The sequence below is a fragment of the Oncorhynchus keta genome, chromosome 25 (assembly GCF_023373465.1).
Source record: "Oncorhynchus keta strain PuntledgeMale-10-30-2019 chromosome 25, Oket_V2, whole genome shotgun sequence".
Taxonomy (NCBI): Eukaryota; Metazoa; Chordata; class Actinopteri; order Salmoniformes; family Salmonidae; genus Oncorhynchus; species Oncorhynchus keta.
In genome coordinates, this window is record NC_068445.1 from 14,835,004 (window position 1) to 14,861,962 (window position 26,959).

Genomic DNA, 26,959 nt, shown 5'->3' on the forward strand with positions numbered 1-26,959 from the left:
CTTTTGACAGCCTTTGCATTGCATTTTCAATACTCTTGAGGAGTTATGTACAGTATCAAATGAACAAGTCACCACCACAAACAGATCAATGGCCAATAACACATTATCACATCCCTGGGAAAGGTTTGTACAACATGTACATTATCCTGTGTGAAAAAGTTGTGTCAGCCAGAGAGAGTTTCAGTTGAAACAGCTGAAGCTGTTAGCTAGAAGCCATGGTTTAGCTAACCCTCGTCTCTTCAGCCTACTGTGTGAGGTTCCCCCTTGGAGGGATTTTTCCACGGCTCAGCTGAGCACACGTGACACGACCTCCCCTGGAGAGAAAAGGACTGACTTATCTCTTGGCATCATAGCAGCATTATGCTAATGTCACCCTCCTGCCTGCCACCGTATCATGCCGAGGACGTACCCCCTGCCGGCAAACACCTACCGCTGCTCTCACATAAAACCTCTCTGAGCAGTTAGTTAAAGTGACCCTCCAAGGACCTCTCGCTTTCTCCACATGCCTGGTTGCTGCCGTGTACCATTATACAGTTCACTGGATACTGTTGTATCTTGACTCCTTCCCCTGAGGTCTACATTCTCACTAAAGTCTAGGCCCCTAGGACATGTTGAATCCCTTTTACCGACTTACGCACCTCCAAACTATTATGTCATTTTCAGTTGTTATTTTAAGCCTTACAAAAAACAATAGCATAAAGAGTGTGTCTAGCACAGTAGCTTAATACTTAGAAACAGCAGACTGTGTCAGGGGAAAGACAGTCACATTCCGTGGTCCTTTGTAGCTCAGTTGGTAGAGTATGGTGCTTCTATGGCGCCTTCAGTTCCAGGGTAGTGGGTTTGATCCCCGGGACCACCCATACGTAAAATGTATGCACGCACGACTAAGTTGCTTTAGATAAAAGTGTCTGCTAAATGGCATATTATTATATTATTTTAAGTGGGTCTAATACACCTCAGTTGTAGGCTCAGTTACGTTGCTACTGCTGGTTGCTGTCTTTCCTCTGCATCAGCCTCTTACACAGTGGATATGAAAGCCATCTTACAGCTTTGACTGGTAACCACAGGAAGGGTTCTTACCTGAGGGGACGAGTAGAGCAGACCAGTGACCTCATGTTGCACCACCGCTGTGTTGCCTGGGATGTCACGAGCCACCACCGGTACCTCCAGGTCCATTGCCTGAACACAATACATGACGCAGAAATAGCTACATCAAACTCCACACACACATGTGACTCGCTGGCATCTTCTAGCCCTTAATTTACTTTACTTGTTGGTATTCCCTTGGGACTTTATTGTCATTCATTCAGGTAATACGTCATCAGCAGGTTGTGGAAGTGAAACATGCTAATCAGTGTTTAAGCCTTCTGTGGATTGTTTTAATCTACAGTGTTTAAAACAGATTAACAGGATTACACCCAATTCTGGAAAGATAGTATGACAAGCTAGTCATTCTCATAATTGATCTGGTACAAATAATAAAAACGTTCCCAGGGTGGAATATTGGTGCCTTGAAAGAGCTGCATGTGACGCCAACATACCATATTCTGAGCTGAATTAAAAATGTACATTGTGATATATTTTGTGGGCAGGGCATGCCAGTGGAAATAATGACAATGATGACTGTAATGATAAAAAGATGATTGCAGACTTTGCCCAGATTTAGTGATCCCTCACCCCTCACCTCTAAAATGGCAGCGGACATCCCCTCGGAGACTGAACTGTTCACCAGGGCAGCTGACCTCCTCATAGCAGCATGGAGCTCCTCTTGGCTTCTCTCCTGGGCCAGGTAAACCCCCGCTGACCTTGAGAAACACAGCAGTAGCAGAACTCTGCGTGACACAGGGCTCACCACAAGGCGCACACAGCTGTGAATGACGGGCAGGAGTGACAGGTGCAGGACATGATGCACAGACCGCTGGCGCCACGATGCAGTATGATTGACATGACATGCTCTGAAAGTACATGAAGTCCTAAACAGAGAGAGACAGGGCTGTTTCCTGACTGTCTGAAAACACATTGACCAGGAGGTGAATCCCTTTGGTTATTATCTCTCAGATCTGAGCCATGCCTCTATCTGGGGGTGGAAAGATAACACGCTAGACTACATATTTTTAATTTACATTCTGCTAACTCTACTGAAGATATAAGCACAGTTGGTTTACATGCTCTCTTGGGCCACATGGGATAAAGCTGGGTGTCTGTTGAATTCTCACAAGAGCGACAGGGTCCAGATCAGTTTGACAGAGCTTTCATTAGCAATAACGCAGGGTCCAGATCAGTTTGGCAGATCTTTAGTCAGCGATAACGCAGGGTCCAGATCAGTTTGGCAGATCTTTAGTCAGCGATAACGCAGGGTCCAGATCAGTTTGGCAGATCTTTAGTCAGCGATAACGCAGGGTCCAGATCAGTTTGGCAGATCTTTAGTCAGCGATAACGCAGGGTCCAGATCAGTTTGGCAGATCTTTAGTCACGCAGGGTCCAGATCAGTTTGGCAGATCTTTAGTCAGCGATAACGCAGGGTCCAGATCAGTTTGGCAGATCTTTAGTCAGCGATAACGCAGGGTCCAGATCAGTTTGGCAGATCTTTCCAGTCAGCAGATAACGCAGGGTCCAGATCAGTTTGGCAGATCTTTAGTCAGCGATAACGCAGGGTCCAGATCAGTTTGGCAGATCTTTAGTCAGCGATAACGCAGGGTCCAGATCAGTTTGGCAGATCTTTAGTCAGCGATAACGCAGGGTCCAGATCAGTTTGGCAGATCTTTAGTCAGCGATAACGCAGGGTCCAGATCAGTTTGGCAGATCTTTAGTCAGCGATAACGCAGGGTCCAGATCAGTTTGGTAGATCTTTAGTCAGCGATAATGCAGGGTCCAGATCAGTTTGGCAGATCTTTAGTCAGCGATAATGTTCTACTAAACTGATAACCATGAAAGAAAAGTTTGAAAGGTTTTACCTTTTACTGATTGCTTCTACTTCTTCAGTAAACACAGGATCAATCTAAGAGAAAAATCAGTGAAAACAACTACTTTAAATACACACACATACAGTTGAAGTCAGAAGTTTACATACACCTTTTGCCAAATATATTTAAACTCAGTTTTTCACAATTCCTGACATTTAATCCAAGTAAATATTCCCTGTCTTAGATCAGTTAGGATCACAACTTTATTTTAAGAATGTGAAATGCCAGAATAATACTAGAATACATTATTTATTTCAGTTTTTATTTCTTTCATCACATTCCAAGTGGGTCAGAAGTTTACAAAACACTCAATTAGTATTTGGTAGCATTGCCTTTAAATTGTTTAACTTGGGTCAAACGTTTCAGGTAGCTTTCCACAAGCTTCCCACAATAAGTTGGGTGAATTTTGTCCCATTCCTCCAGACAGAGTTGGTGTGACTGAGTCAGGTTTGTAGGCAACCTTGCTCGCACACGCTTTTTCAGTTCTGCCCACACATTTGTTTATAAGGTTGAGGTCAGGGCGTTGTGATGGCCACTCTAATACCTTGACTTTGTTGTCCTTAAGCCATTTTGCCACAACTTTGGAAGTATGCTTTGGGTCATTGTCCATTTGGAAGACCCATTTGCATCCAAGCTTTAACTTCCTGATGGATGTCTTGAGATGTAGCTTCAATATATCCAAATGTTTTTCCATCCTCATGTTGCCATCTATTTTGTGAAGTGCACCAGTCCCTCCTGCAGAAAACCACCCCCATAACATGATGCTGCCACCCCCGTGCTTCACGGTTGGGATGGTGTTCTTCGGCTTGCAAGCATCCCCCGTTTTCCTCCAAACATAACGATGGTCATTATGGCCAAACAGTTCTATTTTTGTTTCATCAGACAAGAGGACATTTCTCCAAAAAGTACGATCTTTGTCCCTATGTGCAGTTGCAAACCGTAGTCTGGCTTTTTAATGGCGGTTTTGGAGCAGTGGCTTCTTCCTTGCTGAGCGGCCTTTCAGGTTATGTCGATTTAGGACTCATTTTACTGTGGATATATACTTTTGTGGCTGTTTCCTCCAGCATCTTCACAAGGTCCTTTGCTGTTGTTCTGGGATTGATTTGCACTTAATGCACTAAAGTACGTTTATCTCTAGGAGATAGAAAGCGTCTCCTTCCTGAGCGGTATGACGGTTGCGTGGACCCATGGTGTTTATACTTGCGTACTATTGTTTGTACAGATTAACGTGGTACCTTCAGGCATTTGGAAATTGCTCCCAAGGATGAACCAGACTTGTGGAGGTCTACATTTTTTTTTCTGAGGTCTTGGCTGATTTATTTAGATTTTCCCATTATATCAAGCCACAAGGCACTGAGTTTGGAGGTAGGCCTTGAAATACATCCACAGATACACCTTCAATTTACTCAAATTATGTCAGTTAGCCTATCAGAAGCTTCTAAAGCCATGACACAATTTTCTGGAATTTTCCAAGCTGTTTAAACTTAGTGTATGTAAACTTCTGACCCACTGAAATTGCGATACAGTAAATTATAAGTGAAATAATCTGTCTGTAAACAACTATTGGAAAAATTACTTGTGTCATGCACAAAGTAGATGTCCTAACCGATTTGCCAAAACTATAGTTCGTTATCAGGAAATTTGTGGAGTGGTTAAAAAACGTGTTTTAATGACTCCAACCTAAGTGTATGTAACCTTCCGATTTCAACTGTATACATATATAATATCAATTTATACACAAATATATATACATATATAAAATATATACATCTGTTGGTAAAAACTGTCTGTTCCACTCAAAGCACATTAGACTTTATGCTGTTTAACTACACTGAACAAAAATATGAACGCAACATGCAACAAAAGATTTTACTGAGTCCGGGTGGCTGGTCTCAGCTGATCCAGCAGGTGAAGAAGCCGGATGTAGAGGTCCTGTACTGGCATGGTTACACGTGATCTGCGGTTGTGAGACCGGTTGGACATACTGCCAAATTCCTGCAGTGAGCATGTCAATTGCACGCTCCCTCTGTGGCTTTGTTTTGTGTGACAAAACGTCACATTTTAGAGTGGCCTTTTATTGTCCCCAGCTCAAGGTGCACCTGTTTAATGATCATGCTTCTTGATATGCCACAACTTTCAGGTGGATGGATTATCTTGGCAAAGGAGAAATGCTCACTAACAGGGATGTAAGGATATTGGTGCACATTTTAGAGAAATAAGCTTTTTGTGCGTATGGACAATTTCTGTGATCTTTTATTTCAGCTCATAAAACATGAGACCAACCCTTTACATGTTGCGTTTATATTTTTGTTCAGTATATTTAATGAGCTTGAGCATTCGATTCTATTTCAAGAATGTATTGAAATATACAATGCCTTCAGAAAGTATTCACACGCCTTGACTTTTTCCAGATTGTGTTGTGTTACAGCCTGAATTGGCCAACACACAATACCCCATAATGTCAAAGTAGAAATTTTACAAATTAATAAATAATGAAAAGCTGAAATAAGTATTCAACCCATTTGTCACTCTGTGTGCAATAGTAGTGTTTAACATGATTTTGAATGACTACCTCATCTCTTTACCCCACACATACAATTATCTGTAAGGTCACTCAGTCGAGCAATACATTTCAAAAACATATTCAACTACAAAAACCAGGGAGGTTTTGGCTCAGTTACTGGATCGAATCCCCAAGCTGACAAGGTAAAAATCTGTCCTTCTGCACCTGAGCAAGACAGTTAACCCAAGGGTCCCGAAGACGTGGCTGTCGATTAAGGCAGCACCCCCCACCTCTCTGATTCAGTGGGGTTGGGTTAAATGTGGAATATACATTTCAGTTGAAGGCATTCAGTTGTACAACTGACTAGGTATCCCCTTTCCAATGACTCACAAAGAAGGGTACCTACTGGGAGATGGGTAAAAACAAATAAAGCAGACAATGAATATCCCTTTGAGCATGGTGAAGTTATTAATTACACTATAGATGGTGTATCAATACACACAGTCACTACAAAGATAGTCACCTTCCTAACTTAGTTGCTGGAGAGGAAGGAAACTGCCCTGGGATTTCACCATGAGGCCAATGGTGATTTTAAAACAGTTACTGAGTTTAATAGCTGTGATAGGAGAAAACTGAAGATGGATCAACAACATTGTACTGTAGTTACTCCACAATACTAACTTAACTGACAGACTGAAAAGAAGAAATCATATACAGAATAAAAATATTCCAAAACATGCATCCTGTTTGCAACAAGGCAATAAAGTAATACTGCAAAAAATGTCCTGAATATGAAAAGGTTATGTTAAGGGCATTACTGAGTACCACTCTTCATATATTCAAGCAGAGTTGCGGCTGCATCATGTTATTGGTATGCTTGTAATTGATATGGTCTGGGGAATTTCAGGGTAAAAATAAACAGAATGGAGCTAAGAACAGGGAAAATCCTAGAGGAAAACCTGGTTCAGTCTGCTTTCCACCAGACACTGGGATATGAATTCACCTTTCAGCAGGACAAGAACCCAAAACACAAGACCAAATCTCCACTGGAGTTGTTCCCAAGTGGCCAAGTTACAGTTGACTTAAATATGCTTGACAATCTATGGCAATGATTAACAACCAATTCGACAGAGCTTGAATAATTATTTAAAGAATAAAATGGGCAAATATTGTACAATCTAGGTGTGCAAAGCTCTTGGAGACTTACCCAGAAAGACTCACAGACTCACTACCAAAGGTGTTTGTAACATGTAATGTTACAAACATGTAAACTCAGTGTTTTTTATTCTGTACATGATTATAAAATGTATTGACTCCTGAATTTATTTGAGGTTGCCATAACAAAGGGGTTGAACACTCATTGACTCTTGATTTTTTAAAACGAATTTGTAAACATTTCTGAAAACATTATTCCACTTTGACATTAAGTGGTATTGTGTGTAGGCCAGTGACTAAATATTTAAAATATTCAGGCTGTAAGTAAAATTATTTACAATAAGGGTTACATGAAGTAGGCAGTCATTGTAAATAAGAATTTGTTCTTAACTGACTTGCCAAGTTAAATAACAAATAAAAACATGTATTTTTTAAATCAGACCTTTCTGAAATGACAATTGATGGCCCTCCTTCCAGCAAAACATATTGGACCTAAACCTCCCCTGAACACCCCCCTGGCTACTCTTCTTCTGTTGCTTAACCCAAGTGTTTCCCTAAAAGCTGTCTGGGTTTAAACATATTATATTGTTCCAAAAGTGAACAGCTTATTCAATTGATATAATTTATTTACTTCCCAGGCAAAGTATCCTCAGCTATAGAAGATTGTAGCTTCTGAATGTCAAGGAAGAAAAACAAGGATATCGGAGTCACATTTTCCTGGGTATTTTACAGCTTGTTTCTAGCATTGCTGACCAAAGCGCTGGTACACTGTAGATCACTCTATATAATTGAATCCATTTCATTTTCTTTCAAATCTTAAGCTTACAAGGGGCAGACCTGTGCTTTTTGCAATTTTCTTCAATAAAAAGGTAGACCTATGGCATACACTCTCATACTCCCTCAATTTGAGCCTTGGTTTTAACTTAACAGACATTCACTGACACAGAGGTAGGCTATTTAAAGGATGCATTGTGGGTGCATTGCTGCTGCTTCAAGTTTCAGCATGACATTTTAAGTTACTCGAATCTGGCTTATTGTCAAAAACTCTGATATATACACACCATGGGCAAGAAACATGGTTTGTAAACAAATCAATTATAGTAATAGCAAGCTATCCAAGTTGACCTCCGGTCCTCCTTTTCATCTGCGCTCTCCTTCTCAAACGGAACAGAACATAGGCTATAGGCTCGTCTGCGTGCAAGATAGTGAATTTTTGGGACTAAGCCTAATCAAAACATAATTCGGAAGAAGCCTTTGACTCTGCTTCTGAAAATGCCACTGTAGGCCTACACAGCATTGGTTAGGCAACAAACGTTTTTGATCAGCAAGAGCAGAGCAGGTTGGGCTCAGTATTCGAATATTCATTGCAGTGTTTAATGCAACCTAGATTTATTTACACCATCCCAGCAGCTATCTTAGAAATATAACTTTACTGTGTGCTTCTCCGAGCATGCACTTCGTAGACTATATTTTATAGTGCATTGATTGAGACCACACTACAGTGGCAAGAAATGTGAACCCTTTGGAATTACCTTGTTTTCTGCATAAACTGGTCATACAATTTGATCTTATCTTCATCTAAGTCATAACAATAGACAAACACAGTCTGCTTAAACTAATAACACACAAACAATTATACGTTTTCATGTCTTTATTGAACACACCGTGTAAACATTCACAGTGTAGGGTGTTAAAAGTATGTGAACCCTTGGATTTAATAACTCGTTGACCCTCCTTTGGCAGCAATAACCTCAACCAAATGTTTTCTGTAGTTTGGATCAGACCTGCACAACGGTCAGCAGGGATTTTGGACCATTCCTCTTTACAAAAACTGTTTCAGTTCAGCAATATTCTTAGGATCACTGGTGTGGACAGCTCTCGAGGTCATGCAACAACATTTTAAAATTGACTGACTGGGCCACTCCAGAAGGCGTAATTTCTTCTGTTGAAGCCATTCTGTTGTTGATTTACTTCTGTGTTTTGGGTCGTTGTCCTGTTGCATCACCCAACTTCTGTTGAGCTTCAATTGGAGGACAGATAGCCTTACATTCTTCTGCAAAATGTCTTGATAAACTTGGGAATTCATTTTTCCGTTGATGATAGCAAGCTGTCCAGGCCCTGAGGCAGCAAAGCAGCCCCAAACCATGATGCTCCCTCCACCATAGTTTACATTTGGGATGAGGTTTTGATGTTGGTGTGCTGTTCCAAACAACTCAACTTAAGTTTAATCTGTCCACAGAATATTTTGCCAGAAGCGCTGTGGAACATCTAGGTGTTCTTTTGTGAACTTCAGACGTGCAGCAATGTTTTTTGGGGGCAGCAGTGGCTTCCTCCGTGGTGTCCTCCCATGAACAACATTATTGTTTAGTGTTTTACGTATCGTAGACTCGTCAACAGAGATGTTAGCATGTTCCAGAGATTTCTGTAAGTCTTTAGCTGATACTCTAGGATTCTTCTTAACCTCATTGTGCATTCTGCGCTGTGCTCTTGCAGTCATTGTTGCAGGACAGCCACTCCTAGGGAGAGTAGCAACAGTGCTGAACTTTCTCCAATTATAGACAAGTTGTCTTACCGTGGCCTGATGAACACCAAGGCTTTTAGAGATACTTTTGTAACCCTTTCCAGCTTTAGGAAAGTCAACAATTCTTAATCTTAGGTCTTCTGAGATCTCTTGCTCAAGGCATGGTTCACATCAGGCAATGCTTCTTGTGAATAGCAAACTCAAATTTTGTGACTGTTTTCTTATAGGGCAAGGCAGCTCAAACCAACATCTCCAATCTCGTCTCATTGATTGGACTCCAGATTAGCTGACTCCTGACTCCAATTAGCATTTGGAGAAGTAGCCTAGGGGTTCACATACTTTTCCCAACCTACACTGTGAATATTTAAATGATGTATTCAATATAGACAAGAAAAATACAATCATTTGTGTGTTATTAGTTTAACCACACTATGTTTGTTTATTGTTGTGACTTAGATGAAGAACGGATCAAATTTGATGACCAATTTATGCAGAAATCCAGGTAATTCCAAAGGGTTCACATACTTTTGCTTGCCACGGTAAATAGCCTATAGGTGCACTTGATATTGCACCCCCAGCAGAGCATCAGAGATGAGGGGTGGCATCGGGCACACATCGATATATAGCCTAAAAGGGAGAAATATAGACATTTCATCAATTACAAATTACATGACCTTCCACTGAACTAGATTTAAAAAGAAAAAAAAAAATACTAAACCATCCCCTTGACTGAAATTGAAAAAGCATGACCCTCCCCCATTTTCCTCCAGGTAACCATTCTGTACATTTCGATCCATCCCTAACACAACAAAATTTGGAAAAAGTCAAGGGTTGTGAACACTTTCTGAAGGCACTGTATGTAAATGAGAAATGTATGTATTTCAATACACGTTTTCACTTTGTCATTATAGTGTGTGTGTAGATGGGTGAGAGAGAACATCTATTTAATCCATTTTGAATTCAGGCTGTGACACAACAAAATGTGGGATAATTCTCAAGTGGTGTGAACATTTTCTGACGGCTCTGTACCTCTACCCTCCATGACACACGGCAGCCATACCTTAATCATGACCATAAGAGATACAACAATGTCACAGCTTATCATTTCTAACATGCCCAAATCATTATCTGAAAATCCTGTATTTTCAGAGATTGGGGTCAGGGTGGGGTGGGTGCCCAATCTGATTAATTGCGCTGTGGGATTTGCGTGCATTAGCTGGCCCACCGCAAAGTCCTAGCATCATAGCAATTTAGGTCAAAGATGCTGCACGCAAGTTGCGGTTTCATTTTTTGGGGTTTTATTGTCATGCTTATCGCTTTTCAGAATTTAAATGTGATATTTAATGCGCATTTGTGTTTCACATGCAAATAATCTTACTTGAGAATACTCAACATCCAGAAACAAAGCTAGGATTTACAAAGATAAAAAAAAGGGTCAGGGAGACAATATAAGTATGACATCAGTGATTGCTAGTCCTTGATATAGTACTTATACAGAGATCAATATATGAATGGATTACTGGTAATATAATCAATTTAACAACATCATACCTTCCCCGATCGACCTTAAACAACTACATTATCTTGCATTTAATAATTAGCAATACATCATCATTTAACATAGGAAGGATGGATATTTTGTTGCCTTCATATCTTAGCGAACACAAATACATTTGAGCACAGGCACCACTGTTTCCTTTGATGTCGTCTACATTAAAATCACTAAAAGGCTCTGCTTTCACTGAATCTTCTTATCAAACAACACAAACCAGAGCAGGAAGAACATGTAAAACATCAGCCGAGACAGTGTGCCCCTGGCCAATTCTACTCAAAAACACAACATACCTTTTTATGATACTGCTGTTTGAGAGACCGTTAATAATTTTAAAAAAACATTTGAGTAGGCGAAAAAATAGAAAAAAGATATTATTTGATGGCGTGATTAAAGCGGTCTGTGGGAGGAGGCCCACACAGAATCAATAGGAAAATGCCAATGGCGGAGAACACACAGGAAAAGAGAGCAGGAGTAAAAGCAACAAGGTGGCCATTGGCAGCCCTTCTCAGAAGATCAATACTCATCCACGGAAAGAAGACTGCAATCAAATCAGTGGAAAACGTTTGTGTTTTAGTGCTAGAGGTGAGATCTCCTGCTACTATGCAGTAATGGTGATGTCATCGGGCATTCTGTCACTACTCTTTTTGACCAGGTTTTATCAACTATCATGTCAATGCAACACAGAGACTTTGGAAAAATAGCAACAAAAGAATCACGACAGTGAAAGTGCATTTTGAAATCAATGCTATTTCATAAGCTGGTCATAATAATTGTAAATAAAATATAGAAATGAATAATTGTTTTGAAATCAAGCGAACCACTGCCCTCTGCTAACACACAATATGTGACAGAGAGAGAGACATCAGTAGCCTGATCCCATGCTGCACTCCATGACACCGGGGCCCAGTGGAGTGTGACCGTACACCTGGCAGGGTGGAAACCCCTGGGTGGCCCAGACAAGCCCAGCAGATGTCTTGGTGCCGGGGCTCATCCAGTGTCTGCACTGCAGCAGCACAGTGGGCTGGCTGCTCTGAGAGAACAGGAAGGCAGAGAGTCAGGCGGGTGGGGCCAGCCCAGCACTGAAACTGTAACTCCCCCTGGCTCCTAAGGCTGCGGCTCGCGAGCTGCTCGTTATTCCAGCTTATGCCAGCTAATGCTGTTATCTCTGCTACATCCAATTAGAGCAACCTTTGACCTACCTCCAGAGGCAGGTTGCTGGCCATGCACTGATCTGCTTTAACAGACAAATGCAGACAGTAAAGGAGGTAAAGAAGGCTTGACATCTCAGGCTGTACAATCACCCTGATCCTATTATGGTCACTCACCTTAGGTCCGATGATGATGAGCACTACCAGGGGATTCTCAGTGTGCCACTCTGAAAGACATCAAACCAGAGACAGTGACTGACAGCCAACCAGAATTTAATTTACTTTCCAAGTGCTTCTGTGCAATACGAATGTAAAATTAGCTCAAATACAAGATCAGAGCATGTAATTGTAGCAGGGCTTGTGTCCAGTGAAAGTGATGGCAGAGGATGTAATCCCTGTACCTGAGAATGCCTCCAGCAGATAGAGAGGATCCTTCACTCTCCTCAGGCCACAGACTAGTAGGAACACATGCAGGTCCTCCACATCCTCCCCACTCACACCTGGGAACAGACAGATAGGCAGGTAGCTCGAGCAGTGCATCACAACCCATTATAATGAACAGCGAAACTACCACAGCAGATAATGACAGCCATTCATCAGCCAATGGGAATGAGGAAGATACAGCAGTGACTAATGCTCAAACAAATCTTTCACATCACAGCAGAAACATTGACGGAGAACATAAGCGTTGGTTTATTGAGCATTGGGAAGATGTCATACAGACAGATCAGTTTCATAGAAATGTGCAATACAGCAGCTGGGAGTCACATGGGTGCATTCCTAAATTGAAATTGACTGACTCAATATCAGACGAACCACATCGGTGCTTTTATACTGTAGAAGCAACATTAATTGAAAGGACAGACAAACTAAATATGTTCTCCCCCCCCCCAAGATCAGTGGGGAACTGGCTGGCTGCAGTGGGCCTGGACCTCATTGCCAGCAACAACTACAGCTGCCCTGCCAAGCAAATCAAAACACAATCTCCCCAGCTAACCCTGCCCCTAATAACACACTTTGGCCTACTAGGCACAGCAGTGTGACTCACTGTCAACAGTATGACACTCCTAGTAGCATCAACCACCTGTCACTCAACGTAATAAAAGGGACCAGCAGTGGTGGAAATACTGCTACAGTAAGTATGATCTGCAGGATAGTGGAAGGATGTGTCAGTAAGTATGATCTGCAGGATAGTGGAAGGACAGCTCTGTCAAGGTGTAGTTAGTTACAGCTCTGTCAAGGTGTAGGTAGGGGTTACAGCCAAGGTGTAAGTAGGGAGTTACAGCTCTGTCACAGCTGTGTCAAGGTGTAGCTCTGTCAAGGTGTAAGTAGGGAGTTACAGCTGTGTCAAGGTGTAAGTAGGGGTTACAGCTCTGTCAAGGTGTAAGTAGGGAGTTACAGCTCTGTCAAGGTGTAAGTAGGGAGTTACAGCTCTGTCAAGGTGTAGGTAGGGAGTTACAGCTCTGTCAAGGTGTAAGTAGGAGTTACAGCTCTGTCAAGGTGTAAGTAGGGAGTTACAGCTCTGTAAGTAGGGAGTTACAGCTCTGTCAAGGTGTAGGGAGTTACAGCTCTGTCAAGGTGTAAGTAGGGAGTTACAGCTCTGTCAAGGTGGTAGGAGTTACAGCTCTGTCAAGGTGGTAGGGAGTTACAGCTCTGTCAAGGTGTAGCTCTGTAGGGAGTTACAGCTCTGTCAAGGTGTAAGTAGGGAGTTACAGCTCTGTCAGGGAGTTACAGCTCTGTCAAGGTGTAGGTAGGGAGTTACAGGGGAGTTAGGGAGTTACAGCTCTGTCAAGGTGTAAGTAGGGGTTACAGCTCTGTCAAGGTGTTACAGCTCTGTCAAGGTGTAAGTAGGGAGTTACAGCTCTGTCAAGGTGTAAGTAGGGAGTTACAGCTCTGTCAAGGTGTAAGTAGGGAGTTACAGCTCTGTCAAGGTGTAAGTAGGGGGTTACAGCTGTGTCAAGGTGTAAGTAGGGAGTTACAGCTCTGTCAAGGTGTAAGTAGGGAGTTACAGCTCTGTCAAGGTGTAGGTAGGGGGTTACAGCTCTGTCAAGGTGTAAGTAGGGAGTTACAGCTCTGTCAAGGTGTAAGTAGGGAGTTACAGCTCTGTCAAGGTGTAGGTAGGGAGTTACAGCTCTGTCAAGGTGTAAGTAGGGAGTTACAGCTCTGTCAAGGTGTAAGTAGGGGGTTACAGCTCTGTCAAGGTGTAGGTGGGGGTTACAGCTCTGTCAAGGTGTAAGTAGGGAGTTACAGCTGTGTCAAGGTGTAAGTAGGAGTTACAGCTCTGTCAAGGTGTAGGTAGGGAGTTACAGCTCTGTCAAGGTAGGGAGTTACAGCTCTGTCAAAGTAGGGAGTTACAGCTCTGTCAAGGTGTAAGTAGGGGTTACAGCTCTGTCAAGGTGTAAGTAGGGGTTACAGCTCTGTCAAGGTGTAGTAGGGGGTTACAGCTCTGTCAAGGTGTAAGTAGGGGGTTACAGCTGTGTCAGTTACAGCTCTGTCAAGTAAGTAGGGAGTTACAGCTCTGTCAAGGTGTAGGTAGGGGTTACAGCTGTGTCTGTCAAGGTGTGGGTAGGGGGTTACAGCTCTGTCAAGGTGTAAGTAGGGGGTTACAGCTCTGTCAAGGTGTAGGTAGGGGGTTACAGCTCTGTCAAGGTGTAAGTAGGGGGTTACAGCTCTGTCAAGGTGTGAACGAATATGGAGGCATGTGGAAAGATTATACCACTATCTATTGTTGCAGGGACTCAGGATACAACTGAGAGTGCCTTTACCGGAGACAACCCATAGAAATTCACAGAATTCCATGTCTGTGTCAAAGTATTCTCGAATTCTTGAACTCCTTCCAACCTCTAAGAAGAATAGGAGGCTTAATAATGACCCTTACCTTAGCTGATGGTTCATGTGCTGTGCACCACAGATTTAAACTCATCCTATGATGGCTGCTTAATATAAGAGCTCAAGTAAACAATAACATATACAGACAGCTTTTGGAATGAAACAGGGGTGACACAATTACTTTAAAAAGGCCTACAATTATGAGATGTGTTAGCAATCTGGCCAACCAGCAATTAAATGACATACATTCGTAAACTGACAACTACAGCAACTAAAAAGGGTTGACCATAGGGAAGAAATAATACAGGTTGTCAACAAACCAGGACTATGTTAGACCAACATGCAGCTGATGCATTAAAGTAACCAGAGCCTTCTCACATTAGGCCGGCCAGCAATTCTAACTTAAGCGTCTGTAAATCCACATTAGTCTCTCACTTGTGAAATTGTCATTGACCTAACAGGTATGGTCAGCACACCGTGAAAAATCAGACTGACAGCCTTTACACACTGGAGGATAATGTTGTGTACTATTGTTACCTATGTCTAATTGTCTAATTGTTTGATTGGCATGGTCAGTAAATAAGACTTCAAATCATGTACTTGTCTATATTTTGTCATTTAGAAAATAATAATAATAATAATAATAATAATATGGATATTAGATAATAATAGCTACCAATCAATTCGGGAACAAATCTCTACCTCAATTACACATACTATACATACCCACCCGTGACGTGGACTCACAAGAAAATATAATCCCACTCACAAGCAAATAAAATTGCTTGCACACACAGAGCCTGTAAACATGTGACTGTGCTACAGTGACAGACAGTGAAATCCCTTCCTGCCAGATAAGGCCAGCTCAGGAGGATAAGGCAGCCCTTTAATACTATTACAGGGCATCTTAAAATGACAGCGCACAGAGTGTGTGACAGTCAGACCACTGACCCCAGGTCTGCTGGAGCGTAGGGAGGAAGCAAGCACTGTTGAATCCCAGCCTAAACCAATACAAAATAAAATACAAAAACACTGCACTGTTCACAAAGGGATGATTAAAGACATAAGCAGCACCAGGTGGGGTCGGGAACAGGGCCCTACTGTATCACAGCTTCTATTAATATAAAACAAACCAGTAAAAAAGATGTGGAGCCCTTTGGGGTATTGGTTACTTTTGTGAGATCAGCAAAATCTCCCATCCACCCCATACAGTCTATGCAGCATAAGACTCTGCAGCGCAGACATGGAAACCTGATACTTCAGCATTCCCTGATTTCCCCTTCCGTCCTCTCTTTACCAACAGCCCTATGGGACCTGGAGGAACACCCCAACTAAGGAACCTGTTTTTGTGACTTCCTTACCTGCCCTGTGAAATGTCCGCATGTCTATGATGCAATAGAGAAATAATACAATTATGTTTAATTTAAACTGAATTTCCTCACACCAATTCAGGGGCGGACAAAGGGTGTCATTTAGGATACAACCTCATCACGACTTCAGATCTAAATGGAGACAGAGGAAGAATGGAGGAGTGCTGGAAAAATAGTTCACAGGCCTGTCAAAGTGGGCAAAAGAATCCAATACAAATAGAGAAAATAAAACCCTCTGGAGACTTAGAAACAATTCATCTTTCTTGAGGGGAGAAACTGAATTGGACAAATTGTCTGTTTTGCCAGCAGCATTTGTTTTTTGCCTGTCTCCTGTCCCTTGTATCGCAGAAACACTTTTTTGTTCTTCTGCCTTTGATGTTGAGGGGCACATTGCATAGCTCCCTGTCATTGTTGTGTGTGTGTGTTCCGTGGCTCCTGTCAGTACGTCTGGAGACTGCCACAGTGTAAAACATACTGAACACAGAGGCTAAATAAGAGCTTCTGAAACACTGCAGCTTTCTAACTTAATTTAAACGGAATTTAGGGAAAACCATAGGGAGTTAGACTTGGGACTGCCATTGCCACCAAGAATATTCCTAACGACTGCATTGAAATCTACTATTCCTACACACTTTGGCAGCACTAGAGAAAATAAACACAATATTGTTTATAATTGTGGCCCCTTTCAGCTTAACTAACTAACACCCCATGCCTTTCTAGAAGAGACAGTGTAGTTTAGTTATGCCTCTAGAGGAGGTTGGTACCAGCGTATTCCCCCTGGACAGACTCAGAAACCCCCTTCCCTACAGTGTAAAACCTGCCCTACCTCAGAAGACCCCTGCCTATACCAGGCCCCCATCCCCCCCTCTGTGATCCCCCAGGGCTGTGTCACTCACCAGCCTGCTGTCATTTGCCCTGCACCTGCCTACACCCTCAACCCCACAGCGCACACAGCAGTGGGGCAACACTCTACTGATACTCTGCCTTTGATGGAGCTACAGCCTCAGGATCTTCCTAACACTACACTCTCTGCCCTTGGCTGTTTCACCACAACCAAAGGGTAATACAGAGAGAGAAGCAACTTCAATCAGGCAGCTGGGTTGCCTGGGCCTCATGTTCTACTGAGGAGGTACACTACATGACCAAAAGTCATGCTTGGCGAACATCTCATTCTAAAATCATGGGCATTAATATGGAGTTGGTCCCCCCTTTGCTGCTATAACAGGCTCTGGAAATGCTTTCCAAGAGATGTTGGAACATTTCTGTGGGGACTTGCTTCCATTCAGCCACAAGAGCATTAGTGATGTTGGGCGATTAGGCTTGGCTCACAGTCGGTGTTCCAATTCATCCCAAAGGTGTTCGATGGAGTTGAGGTCAGGGCTCTGTGCAGACCAGTCAAGTTCTTCCACACCTATCTCGATAAACCATTTCTGTATGGACCATGCTTTGGGCACGGGGGCATTGTCATGCTGAACAGGAAAGGGCCTTCCCCAAACTGTTGGCACAAAGGTGGAAGCACAGAATGGTCTAGAATGTCATTGTATGCTGTAGCGTTAAGATTTCCGTAGCCCGAACCATAAAAACAGCTCCAGACCAATATTCCTCCTCCACCAAAATGTACAATTGGCAGTATGCATTGGGGCAGGTAGCGTTCTCCTGGCATCCCCGAAATCCAGATAGTCCGTCCGACTGCCAGATGTAGAAAAGTGATTAATCACTCCAGAGAACAAGTTTTCAACGGTGATGAGCTTTACACCACTCCAGCCGATACTTGGCATGGCATTGCACATGGTGATCTTAGGCTTGTGTGCGGCTGCTCGGTCAATAAAACGTTTCGTGAAGCTTCCAACGAACAGGGCCCATTCTGTGAGATTGTGTGGCCTACCACTTTGTGGCTGAGCTATTGTTGTGCCTAGACATTTCCATTTCACAACAACAACACTTACAGTTGACCGGGAAAGCTCTAGCAGGGCTGACATTTCACGAACTGACTTGCTGGAAAGGTGGCATCCTTTGACGGTGCCACGTTGAAAGTCAGAGCTCCTCAGTAAGGCCATTCTTCTGCCAATGTTTGTCTATGGAGATCGCATGGCGGTGTGCTCGATTTTATATACTGGTCAGCAACGGATGTCGCTGAAATAGCCAAATCCACTCATTTGAAGGGGTGTCCACATACACTATATATACAAAAGTATCTTGGAGTGCGCTCGCTGGGCCATGACTCTCCCTTCGATTAACATTCTACCCTCAAAGCCCCACACACACATTTTGAGCTGAAAATGGCCTACTCTAACCTACATACAAGAGGAGAGTTTTAGTTATCTGCCATTCTCACTGTGTGGCATGGTGTAATTGCATGGGAGGGCACAACAAGCCTTGTTTGGCAGAACAAACATGTTCTGATTTACTTTGAGACAAAACAAAAGGAAAGAAAAAGAGTGTGATATTGAAAAGGAAAACAGGCAGATGAGAAAGAGTCCCCCACTGTGCCGGAGTGTGTGTGAAGACATGGAGGGGACAAGTGTTGACAGGAAAGGCTAAAGGATTGATCTCTTTCTGATGCTGGAGGCGTTGATTCTGCCAGCGCGTTTTGTTGTGTCTGAGAAGAGCCGAGAATTAAAGTTATGAAGATTGAATAATTATTATTCTGGGAGTAGAAATAGGGCCTCAGTATGTGTCAAAGTACAAAAGAGGGAATATAACAACTAATCTGGTAAACAACATGGAAACAAAGGCATCCAACAAGAATCTATTAACCGTAAGACTGCATGAAAATTATTAAATTATTTTTCTAAAATACTAAAAAGGAGCCTACAATTTGTAACTGTTAATTAATTCTGGTTTCCATGTTACAAGGTAGTTGAAGTTGTACTAGATGGATGTACAGGATACACCTAGTATACACCGTCCAACATCCAGATAGCCAGGCTATTGTATGCTTTCTCACACCCAGACATGCAGAGAAAAACAGCACAGGCAGTCTTTATATTATAGAAAGTAGTAAACTACAAAGAATCATACAGAAGCTATATTACATAGAAAACACAACAGCTGGGCAGTCACTCTTATCTCATGTATACTGAATGGGGAAGTGAATGTTGGCAATCAGTATTACTGGCACCAGTGTAGAAACATGGTTAGGAATGGCCCTGTATGGGAGAGCTATTAATCATAGGGTTGCATCCCTGAACTGCCCTGAGCTCTGATGTACCTGGGATGGAAATCGTCCTACAATGTTCCATTTCAAGTCAGGGCTGTGTATGGGGAAGCTACTTTGAGTAATGACATACATTTAATATGGAGGTGCTGGGATAGGGACAGAGGAGTAGATCAAGCAAGCGAGGAGAGAGGGAAGAGGGTGAGAGCGAGAGAGAGAAAAGGGCTAATGTGCATGTCCTCCAGGTCTTCTTCAGTTTGTTGCTTAAAAACCTGTAATCTCTGGTTTATTTCCTTTATTTCTTTCCATGTTAACTTTTGTGAAAAAAAGTACCTGAGCGCCTTAGAAATTCACTCCAGCAGAAACTCTGAGCCGCCTCAGTCTTGATCCCTTCAGAAAAAAAGAAAATAAACAGTGTGTCTGTGAGATCGGTCATTGTATTTCCCAAGAAAGAGTTAAGTCATATTAATGGTCCGATGCAGCCATTTTTATCTCAATATCAAATCATTTCTGGGTAACAATTAAGTACCTTACTGTGAGTATTTTGAATGTAAACAGAGGGCTAAACTCACTTTCTTACACCATTTCACGGTAAGGTCTACACCGGTTTTATTTGGTGCATGTGACAAATACAATTTGATTTGATCAGACAGTTCAAAAACCCCACCCAGCAAAACAAGATGAAATCTCACACGGTTATTTCAAATAGCTCAGAAACTAAAAGTGCATTATAATAATTTTCACAATTTCACAGTATTATTCCAACCTTATGGTGTAGAAACATAAAACACTGAAAAATCATATTTTTTGACTGCACTGCACCGAATACGTACATACAGTAGGTCATCTGTGGGAGGTAAGTGCGGGGGTCATAGGATTAATGATCATTTACTGACAACCCTGACTTTCTTAAAGGTCATATCTATCATTAGGCTGGCCTCCTCCATATGAACACGCTAATGTGCTCTGCATCTCCGTGCAACTTATCACACATACTCCACATTGGGTGATGACAATGAGCCACTACTGTGTGACATATGAGATAAGATTATACATCTGGGAATGCTACATGCTGACATGTTACATCTATCACATGCATCATTACTGTACTTCTCCAGGGGGTTTTTGTCACCGACATGTTTAGTGGGTAATACAGTTGGTTAGCACATCTCTCTGTAACCAGGCTTTGCTGAGGACACTGGCAGCAGTCTGGTCTGTTTTGCTGGGGCTGGGCACTATTGGCTCAGCAGATATGTGGCTTGGAGACCTACAGTACACCTCTCTGTGCTGCTTTGTGCTGACCCATGTGGTGTGACAGATAGCCAATGGCAAGAGCGACTCAAAATACTCTACTGCAGCATGTTGTGGTGGGTGAACTGCCAAAGCTGCTTATTGCAACAGAAAATACTGCCACAGACACACAGGGAAGCACAACTACGGGCAGTGAATATTTCATCCTACAAAGCTTACCTTGAGGCTGGACGTGGATTTTGCTGCTTTGGGACAGCTGGGGGAATGAAAACAGAGAATATGATATTGGAAAAAATCCTGAAAGTTTAATGCAGCAATTTAAACATACAAAATTATTTGCATGGTAAGACACACCCCATTAAGGAGAACTAACAAGTATGGTGACAGGCAGTTTCATAACAGAATATTTTTTCTACCACAGATAACTGTAAGCAATAATGTGTTAACATAAAGTGTACGTTATCTTTATTTTATTTTTTTGCGGTCAATTCGCAGTGTACAAATTATGTGCTGTATGTTCTGGTCAGGTGGCCGGAATATACAGCAGTTATTAATAATTTATTCACTGAAAATTGAACGCAATAATCACAAACAGATATAGTATTTGACAAAAACAGAATAATTTAAAACCTTGATTATATTGGGATACGATCACATATACCGCTCTATGCGTGGGAATATTTGGGAACAAATGTCCTAAATTGTTGTTGATCATTGCTGGGCAGCCATTTAACTCTTGCCATAGATTTTCAAGCCGATTTAAGTCAAAACTGTAACTAGGCCACTCAGGAACATTCACTGAATGTTATCTTGGTAAGCAACTCCAGTGTTGTGCTGAAAGGTGAATTTCTACTCAGTGATGTTTTTGTTGTTTTCAATTTGCCCCAAACATAACACTGTATTCAGGACATAAAGTTCATTTATTTGCCACATGTTTTGCAGGTTTACTTTAGTGCCTTGTTGTAAACAGGATGCGTGATTTTGAATATCTTTATTCTGTACAGACTTCCTTCTTTTCACTATGTCATTTAGGTTAGCATTGTGGAGTAACTACAATGTTATTGATCCATCCTCAGGTTTCTCCTGTCACAGTCTTCAAACTGTAACTGTTTTAAAGTCACCATTGGTCTCATGGTGAAATCCCTGAGCGGCTTTCTTCCTCTCCGGAAACTGAGTTAGTCAGGACGCGTTTATCTTTGTAGTGACTGGGTGTATTGATACACCATCCAAAGTGTAATGAATAACTTCACCATGCTCAAAGGGATATTCAATGTCTGCTTTATTTTTTTACCCATCTACCAACATGTGCCCTGACTTGTTAAGCAAATGTTTACTCCTGTACTTAGGCTTGCCATAACAAAGGGGTTGAATACTTATTGAATCAAGATACTGAAGCTTTTCATTTTTTATTAATTAGTAAACATGTCTAAATATTGACATTATGGGGTATTAAAAGGTCAGTGACACAAAATATCAATTTGATAAATGTTAAATTCAGGTTGTAACACAAAATATGGAAAAAGTCAAGGGGTGTGAAAACTTTCTGAAGGCACTGTGCATTAGCACCGCAAAATAAGCATAAACAGTCATCACCAAGTGAAAGGGGTGAGCCCAAGCCAATAATTCACAGTTGATGGAAAGGTAATTGACTGGATGCTATCACACAGTTAGACTTGATCTATCCCCCATGTGTGTTTTCTGTCTCAATAAAAAGCGTAGCACAGTCTCCCTGCGCCTGCCCTGATTGCATGCTGTCACTGATAGATGACAGCGATAAAGCGTGCCATTCCGCTTAATCTGGAAATAAAACATGGTGATATTGTTATATTGCCACACTATTATGGGACGGGCCAGGATATTGTGTTTTGGTTAGTAAAACCATTCTGTTTTATTTACTGTGGCTGTCAGATGCCTGCTGTCTCTTGATGTGCTGTAAATCCATCTGAGATGGCTTGCCCCTTTAGACTGCCATCATTACACATATCACACATATCATTTGGCACAATATTAGCATAAATTTCCTTTACGACATGTTCTCAATACAGATTCATATGAACATTTAATTGAACCAGTTACTATATAACTGAGAGACATACTATAATTAAACACTATGGTAGACATAAAACACGACCTGGCCATGTACTTGAATGAGGCATCTTTGAACCCCCACTTTACAGTAAGTGTGCTTGCTCGGTTTAAAATGGTCATATGTGAGCACTACTACAAGCAGAGTTAAAACTGAAGAATGAATCATAGCTACCAGAAATACTTCAGCCTCTGCTTTCAATTTGTCGGTAAATGCAACAGCAAATCTGTAAAAAAAAAGATAAAAAGAAAACCCATTACTTCAGTTAATGGTCATGGACAGTATGATAACACAATAGTCTTTCAGGGTTAGCATCTGTCACTCCTTTCCAAACAATAACAGCTGAGAAAATATCAGAGCAGAAATCAAAGGCATATGACAGGAACTCCACACAAACCTTCTAACTGAGGATGCGTAGGTAAGGGTGGAGAAGTTGCTGCTGCTGATTTGAGGAAGGATTTGTGCGTGAATCAATATGTTCTTTTGGGTGGGTCTAATAACAATTCAAATTCTTTGGGGAGACAAACCTAACTGATACATCTGCCGATATACTGTTTTACAGCAGGGACATGAAAAAGTGACATTTACCACACAGCATTTCAAAGGAGCAATTGTCCAATATGAGAATGCCCACAAGTGTTCAGAGAAGCATGACATTTCCTTTTCTCACCCTATTTAATGTATGTCGTGGAATAGGATTTTAAAAAGGCCAATATCGGCTGATAACATCGGTGAAACAATATATCGGTCGGGCCCTACTAAGAATACAAAGAAAATGTTGAACAAAAAGGCAGTGATGTGCTATATTTCGTAAGGATTGTGAAATGGGCCAACAGGCCTAGTTATGGGTGACATTAATTTCATGATCAAGGTTTGTGAGGAGAGGCGGTAACAGCAGGAGGTGCCATGACTGAGACGTTTGAAGTCATGTGACCCAGATTACACCAGTGTTCCCCAGAAGCAATTATCCCTTAGACTCATACTAGATGGGTGTCTTACGGGCTGTAAAATCAAAACAACACCCTTGAAAATAAAGACACAAAGTTCTCTGTGAAATAAGACGTATAGCCTAGGCTCAGATGCTGAGCCAATGCACAACTAGCCAGCAGCATTAGAGGCAGGGCAGGATCCCACGAAGATAGAACACATAACCAGCCCAGCTGGGGTTAGCTTCACTGGTAAGACAGTTGAACCTCACTGTTTCATGCCAGTAATACAGACCTAGAAGTTCTCCTAGTGGTAGCTCATAGTAATCCTGTCTTTATTTTCCCACACATTCTCACTGTACTTCAGCCAAACCTCTATGGTGCACTATCCACTACTGAGATAATAAAGAAACATAGTGCAGTCAAGGCAGCAATTATACAATTGTTACATGTGTGTGTGTGGTCTTAAAATGTGATACTGTAAATTATAACGTATTCATTCAATAGCAAGTTTATTGGTGTTATATTTTTCAGATCAACTGCATGGGCTTTTTGGTAATGTGTTCAGGGATAGACATTTAAAATTGCAAAAAAGCAAGGGAACTGTCCAGAGTACAGTAGTTGAAAATTGTTAGCATGTATTCTGTATGCATGGTCAAGTCCTGGCCTGGATTAGATCTTATCTATCGGAAAGATATCAGTTTGTCTCTGTGGATGGTTTGTCCTCTGACAAATCAACTGTAAATTTCAGTGTTCCTCAAGGTTCTGTTTTAGGACCACTATTGTTTTCACTATATATTTTACATCTTGGTGATGTCATTCGGAAACATAATGTTAAGTTTCACTGCTATTCAGATGACACACAGCTGTACATTTCGATGAAACTTGGTGAAACCCCAAAATTGCCCTCCCTGGAAGCCTGTGTTTCAGACATAAGGAAGTGGATGGCTGCACATGTTCTACTTTTAAACTCGGACAAAACAGAGATGCTTGTTCTAGGTCCCAAGAAACAAAGAGATCTTCTGTTGAATCTGACAATTAATCTTGATGGTTGTACAGTCGTCTCAAAGAAAACTATGAAGGACGTTACTCTGGACCCTGATCTCTCTTTTGACAAACATATCAAGACTTTTTCAAGGACAGCTTTTTTCCATCTACGTAACATTGCAAAAATCAGAAACTTTCTGTCTAAAAGTTATGCAGAAGAATTAATCCACGCTTTTGTCACTTCTAGGTTAGACTACTGCAATGCTCTACTTTCCGGCCACCGGATGAAGCACAAATTAAACTTCAGTTAGTGCTAAAGACAGCTGCTAGAATCTTGACTAGAACCAAAAGATTTGATCATATTACTCCAGTGCTAGTCTCTCTACACGGGCTTCCTGATAAGGCAAGGGCTGATTTCAAGGTTTTACTGCTAACCTACAAAGCATTACATGGGCTTGCTCCTACCTACCTTTCCGATTTGGTCCTGCCGTACATATCTACACGTACGCTACGGTCACAAGACACAGGTCTACTTTCCAAACAGCTGGAGGCAGGGCTTTCTCCTATAGAGCTCCATTTTTATGGAATGGTCTGCCTACCCATGTGAGAGATGCAGACTCGGTCTCAACCTTTAAGTCTTTATTGAAGACTCATCTCTTCAGTAGGTCCTATGATTGAGTGTAGTCTGGCCCAGGAGTGTATAGGTGAACGGAATTGCACTGGAGCAACGAACCGCCCTTGCTGTCTCTGCCTGGCTGGTTCTCCACTAGGATTCTCTGCCTCTAAACCCTATTACAGGGGCTGAGTCACTGGCCTACTGGTGCTCTTCCATGCCGTCCCTAGGAGGGGTGCATCACTTGAGTGGGTTGAGTCACTGACGTGGTCTTCCTGTCTGGGTTGGCGGCCCCCCTTGGGTTGTGCCATGGCGGAGATCTTTGTGGGCTATACTCGGTCTTGTCTCAGGATGGTAAGTTGGTGGTTGAAGATATCCCTCTAGTGGTGTGGGGGCTGTGCTTTGGCAAAGTGGGTGGGTTTATATCCTGCCTGTTTGGCCCTGTCCGGAGGTATCGTGAGATGGTGTCACAGTGTCTCCTGACCCCTGTCTCAGCCTCCAGTGTTTATGCTTCAGTAGTTTGTGTCAGGGGGCTAGGGTTCGTCTGTTATATCTGAAGTATTTCTCCTGTCTTATCTGGTGTCCAGTATGAATTTAAGTATGCTCTCTCTAATTCTACCTTTCTCTTTTTTTCTAGGAGGACCTGAGCCCTAGGACAATGCCTCAGGACTACGTGGCCTCATGACTCCTTGCTGTCCCCAGTCACCTGGCCGTACTACTGCTCCAGTTTCAACTGCGGCTATGGAACCCTGACCTGTTCACCAGACGTGCTACCTGTCCCAGACCTACCAGACCTACTGTTTTCAACTCTCTAGAGACAGCAGGAGCGGTAGAGATACTCTGAATGATCGGCAATGAAAAGCAAACTGACATTTACCCCTGAGGTGCTGACCTGTTGCACCCTTGACAACCACTGTGATTATTATTATTTGACCCTGCTGATCCTCTATGAACATTTGAACATCTTGGCCATGTTCTGTTATAATCTCCACCCGGCACAGCCAGAAGAAGACTGGCCACCCCTCATAGCCTGGTTCCTCCCTAGGTTTCTTCCTAGGTTCTGGCCTTTCTAGGGAGTTTTTCCTCGCCACTGTGCTTCTACACCTGCATTGCTTGCCGTTTGGGGTTTTAGGCTGGGTTTCAGTACAGCACTTTGTGACATCAGCTGATGTAAGAAGGGCTTTATAAATACATTTGATTTGATTGGAGTCTGTGGTTCAACTGGACATTAATGGTTTCCAAATCTAGAGTCTGAGAGGCTTGACTTCACCTGGCTTTCAGCAACACCTGCTCCATAACTGCACGCTTCTGCTCCACTTTCACATCTTCATTAATGTCTGTTCCTCCGAAGACGACTCCAAAGGGCACTTGAGTATCTGGTATAAAGAGCAGAAAAGGGGGATGTTGATCAAGTTGGAACACCTTTATCCTTTTATTATTAGCTAGTTAAGCTACTATCAATGACATTATCAGTACAATTCACCTCAAAGAAAGGATGAATCAAAAAGGGAATAAGAAAAGGTGATAAGATGCAAATATACAGTGGCTTCAGAAGGAATTCATCACGGACATATTCCACATTTTGTAGTTAAAGACAGAATTCAACATTCAACACACACAATACCCCATAATGACAGATATTTTTGTTTTTGTTTACATTTTTGCAAATGTATTTCAAATGAAATACATAAATATCTAATTTACATTCAAACCCGAGTCTATACTTTGTAGAAGCAACTTTGGCGGCGATTAGAGCTTTGAGCCAAATTGACTATGTCTGTATCAGCCTTGCATGTCTGGATTTTGAATTTTCTCCCATTTGTCCTTGCAGATTTTCTCAAGCTCTGATAAGTTAGATGGGGAGCGGCGGTGAACAGCGATCTTTCCAAATATTT

At 42.1% G+C, this 26,959-nt stretch overlaps 1 protein-coding gene across 2 annotated transcripts in view; it reads right to left on the reverse strand.

The window, feature by feature from the left end:
• Positions 1-26,959, reverse strand: part of glt1d1 (glycosyltransferase 1 domain containing 1) — a 40,579-nt gene that overhangs the window by 1,620 nt on the left and 12,000 nt on the right. For both annotated transcript variants that reach the window (XM_052478750.1, XM_052478751.1), the window contains exons 3-11: positions 26,335-26,440; positions 22,713-22,764; positions 20,672-20,708; positions 19,535-19,591; positions 12,247-12,345; positions 12,023-12,072; positions 2,955-2,998; positions 1,685-1,805; positions 1,081-1,179 (exon numbers count right to left, since the gene is read on the reverse strand). In XM_052478750.1, coding sequence (XP_052334710.1) covers positions 1,081-1,179; positions 1,685-1,805; positions 2,955-2,998; positions 12,023-12,072; positions 12,247-12,345; positions 19,535-19,591; positions 20,672-20,708; positions 22,713-22,764; positions 26,335-26,440 — 665 coding nt within the window. The remainder of the gene's footprint in view (positions 1-1,080; positions 1,180-1,684; positions 1,806-2,954; positions 2,999-12,022; positions 12,073-12,246; positions 12,346-19,534; positions 19,592-20,671; positions 20,709-22,712; positions 22,765-26,334; positions 26,441-26,959) is intronic.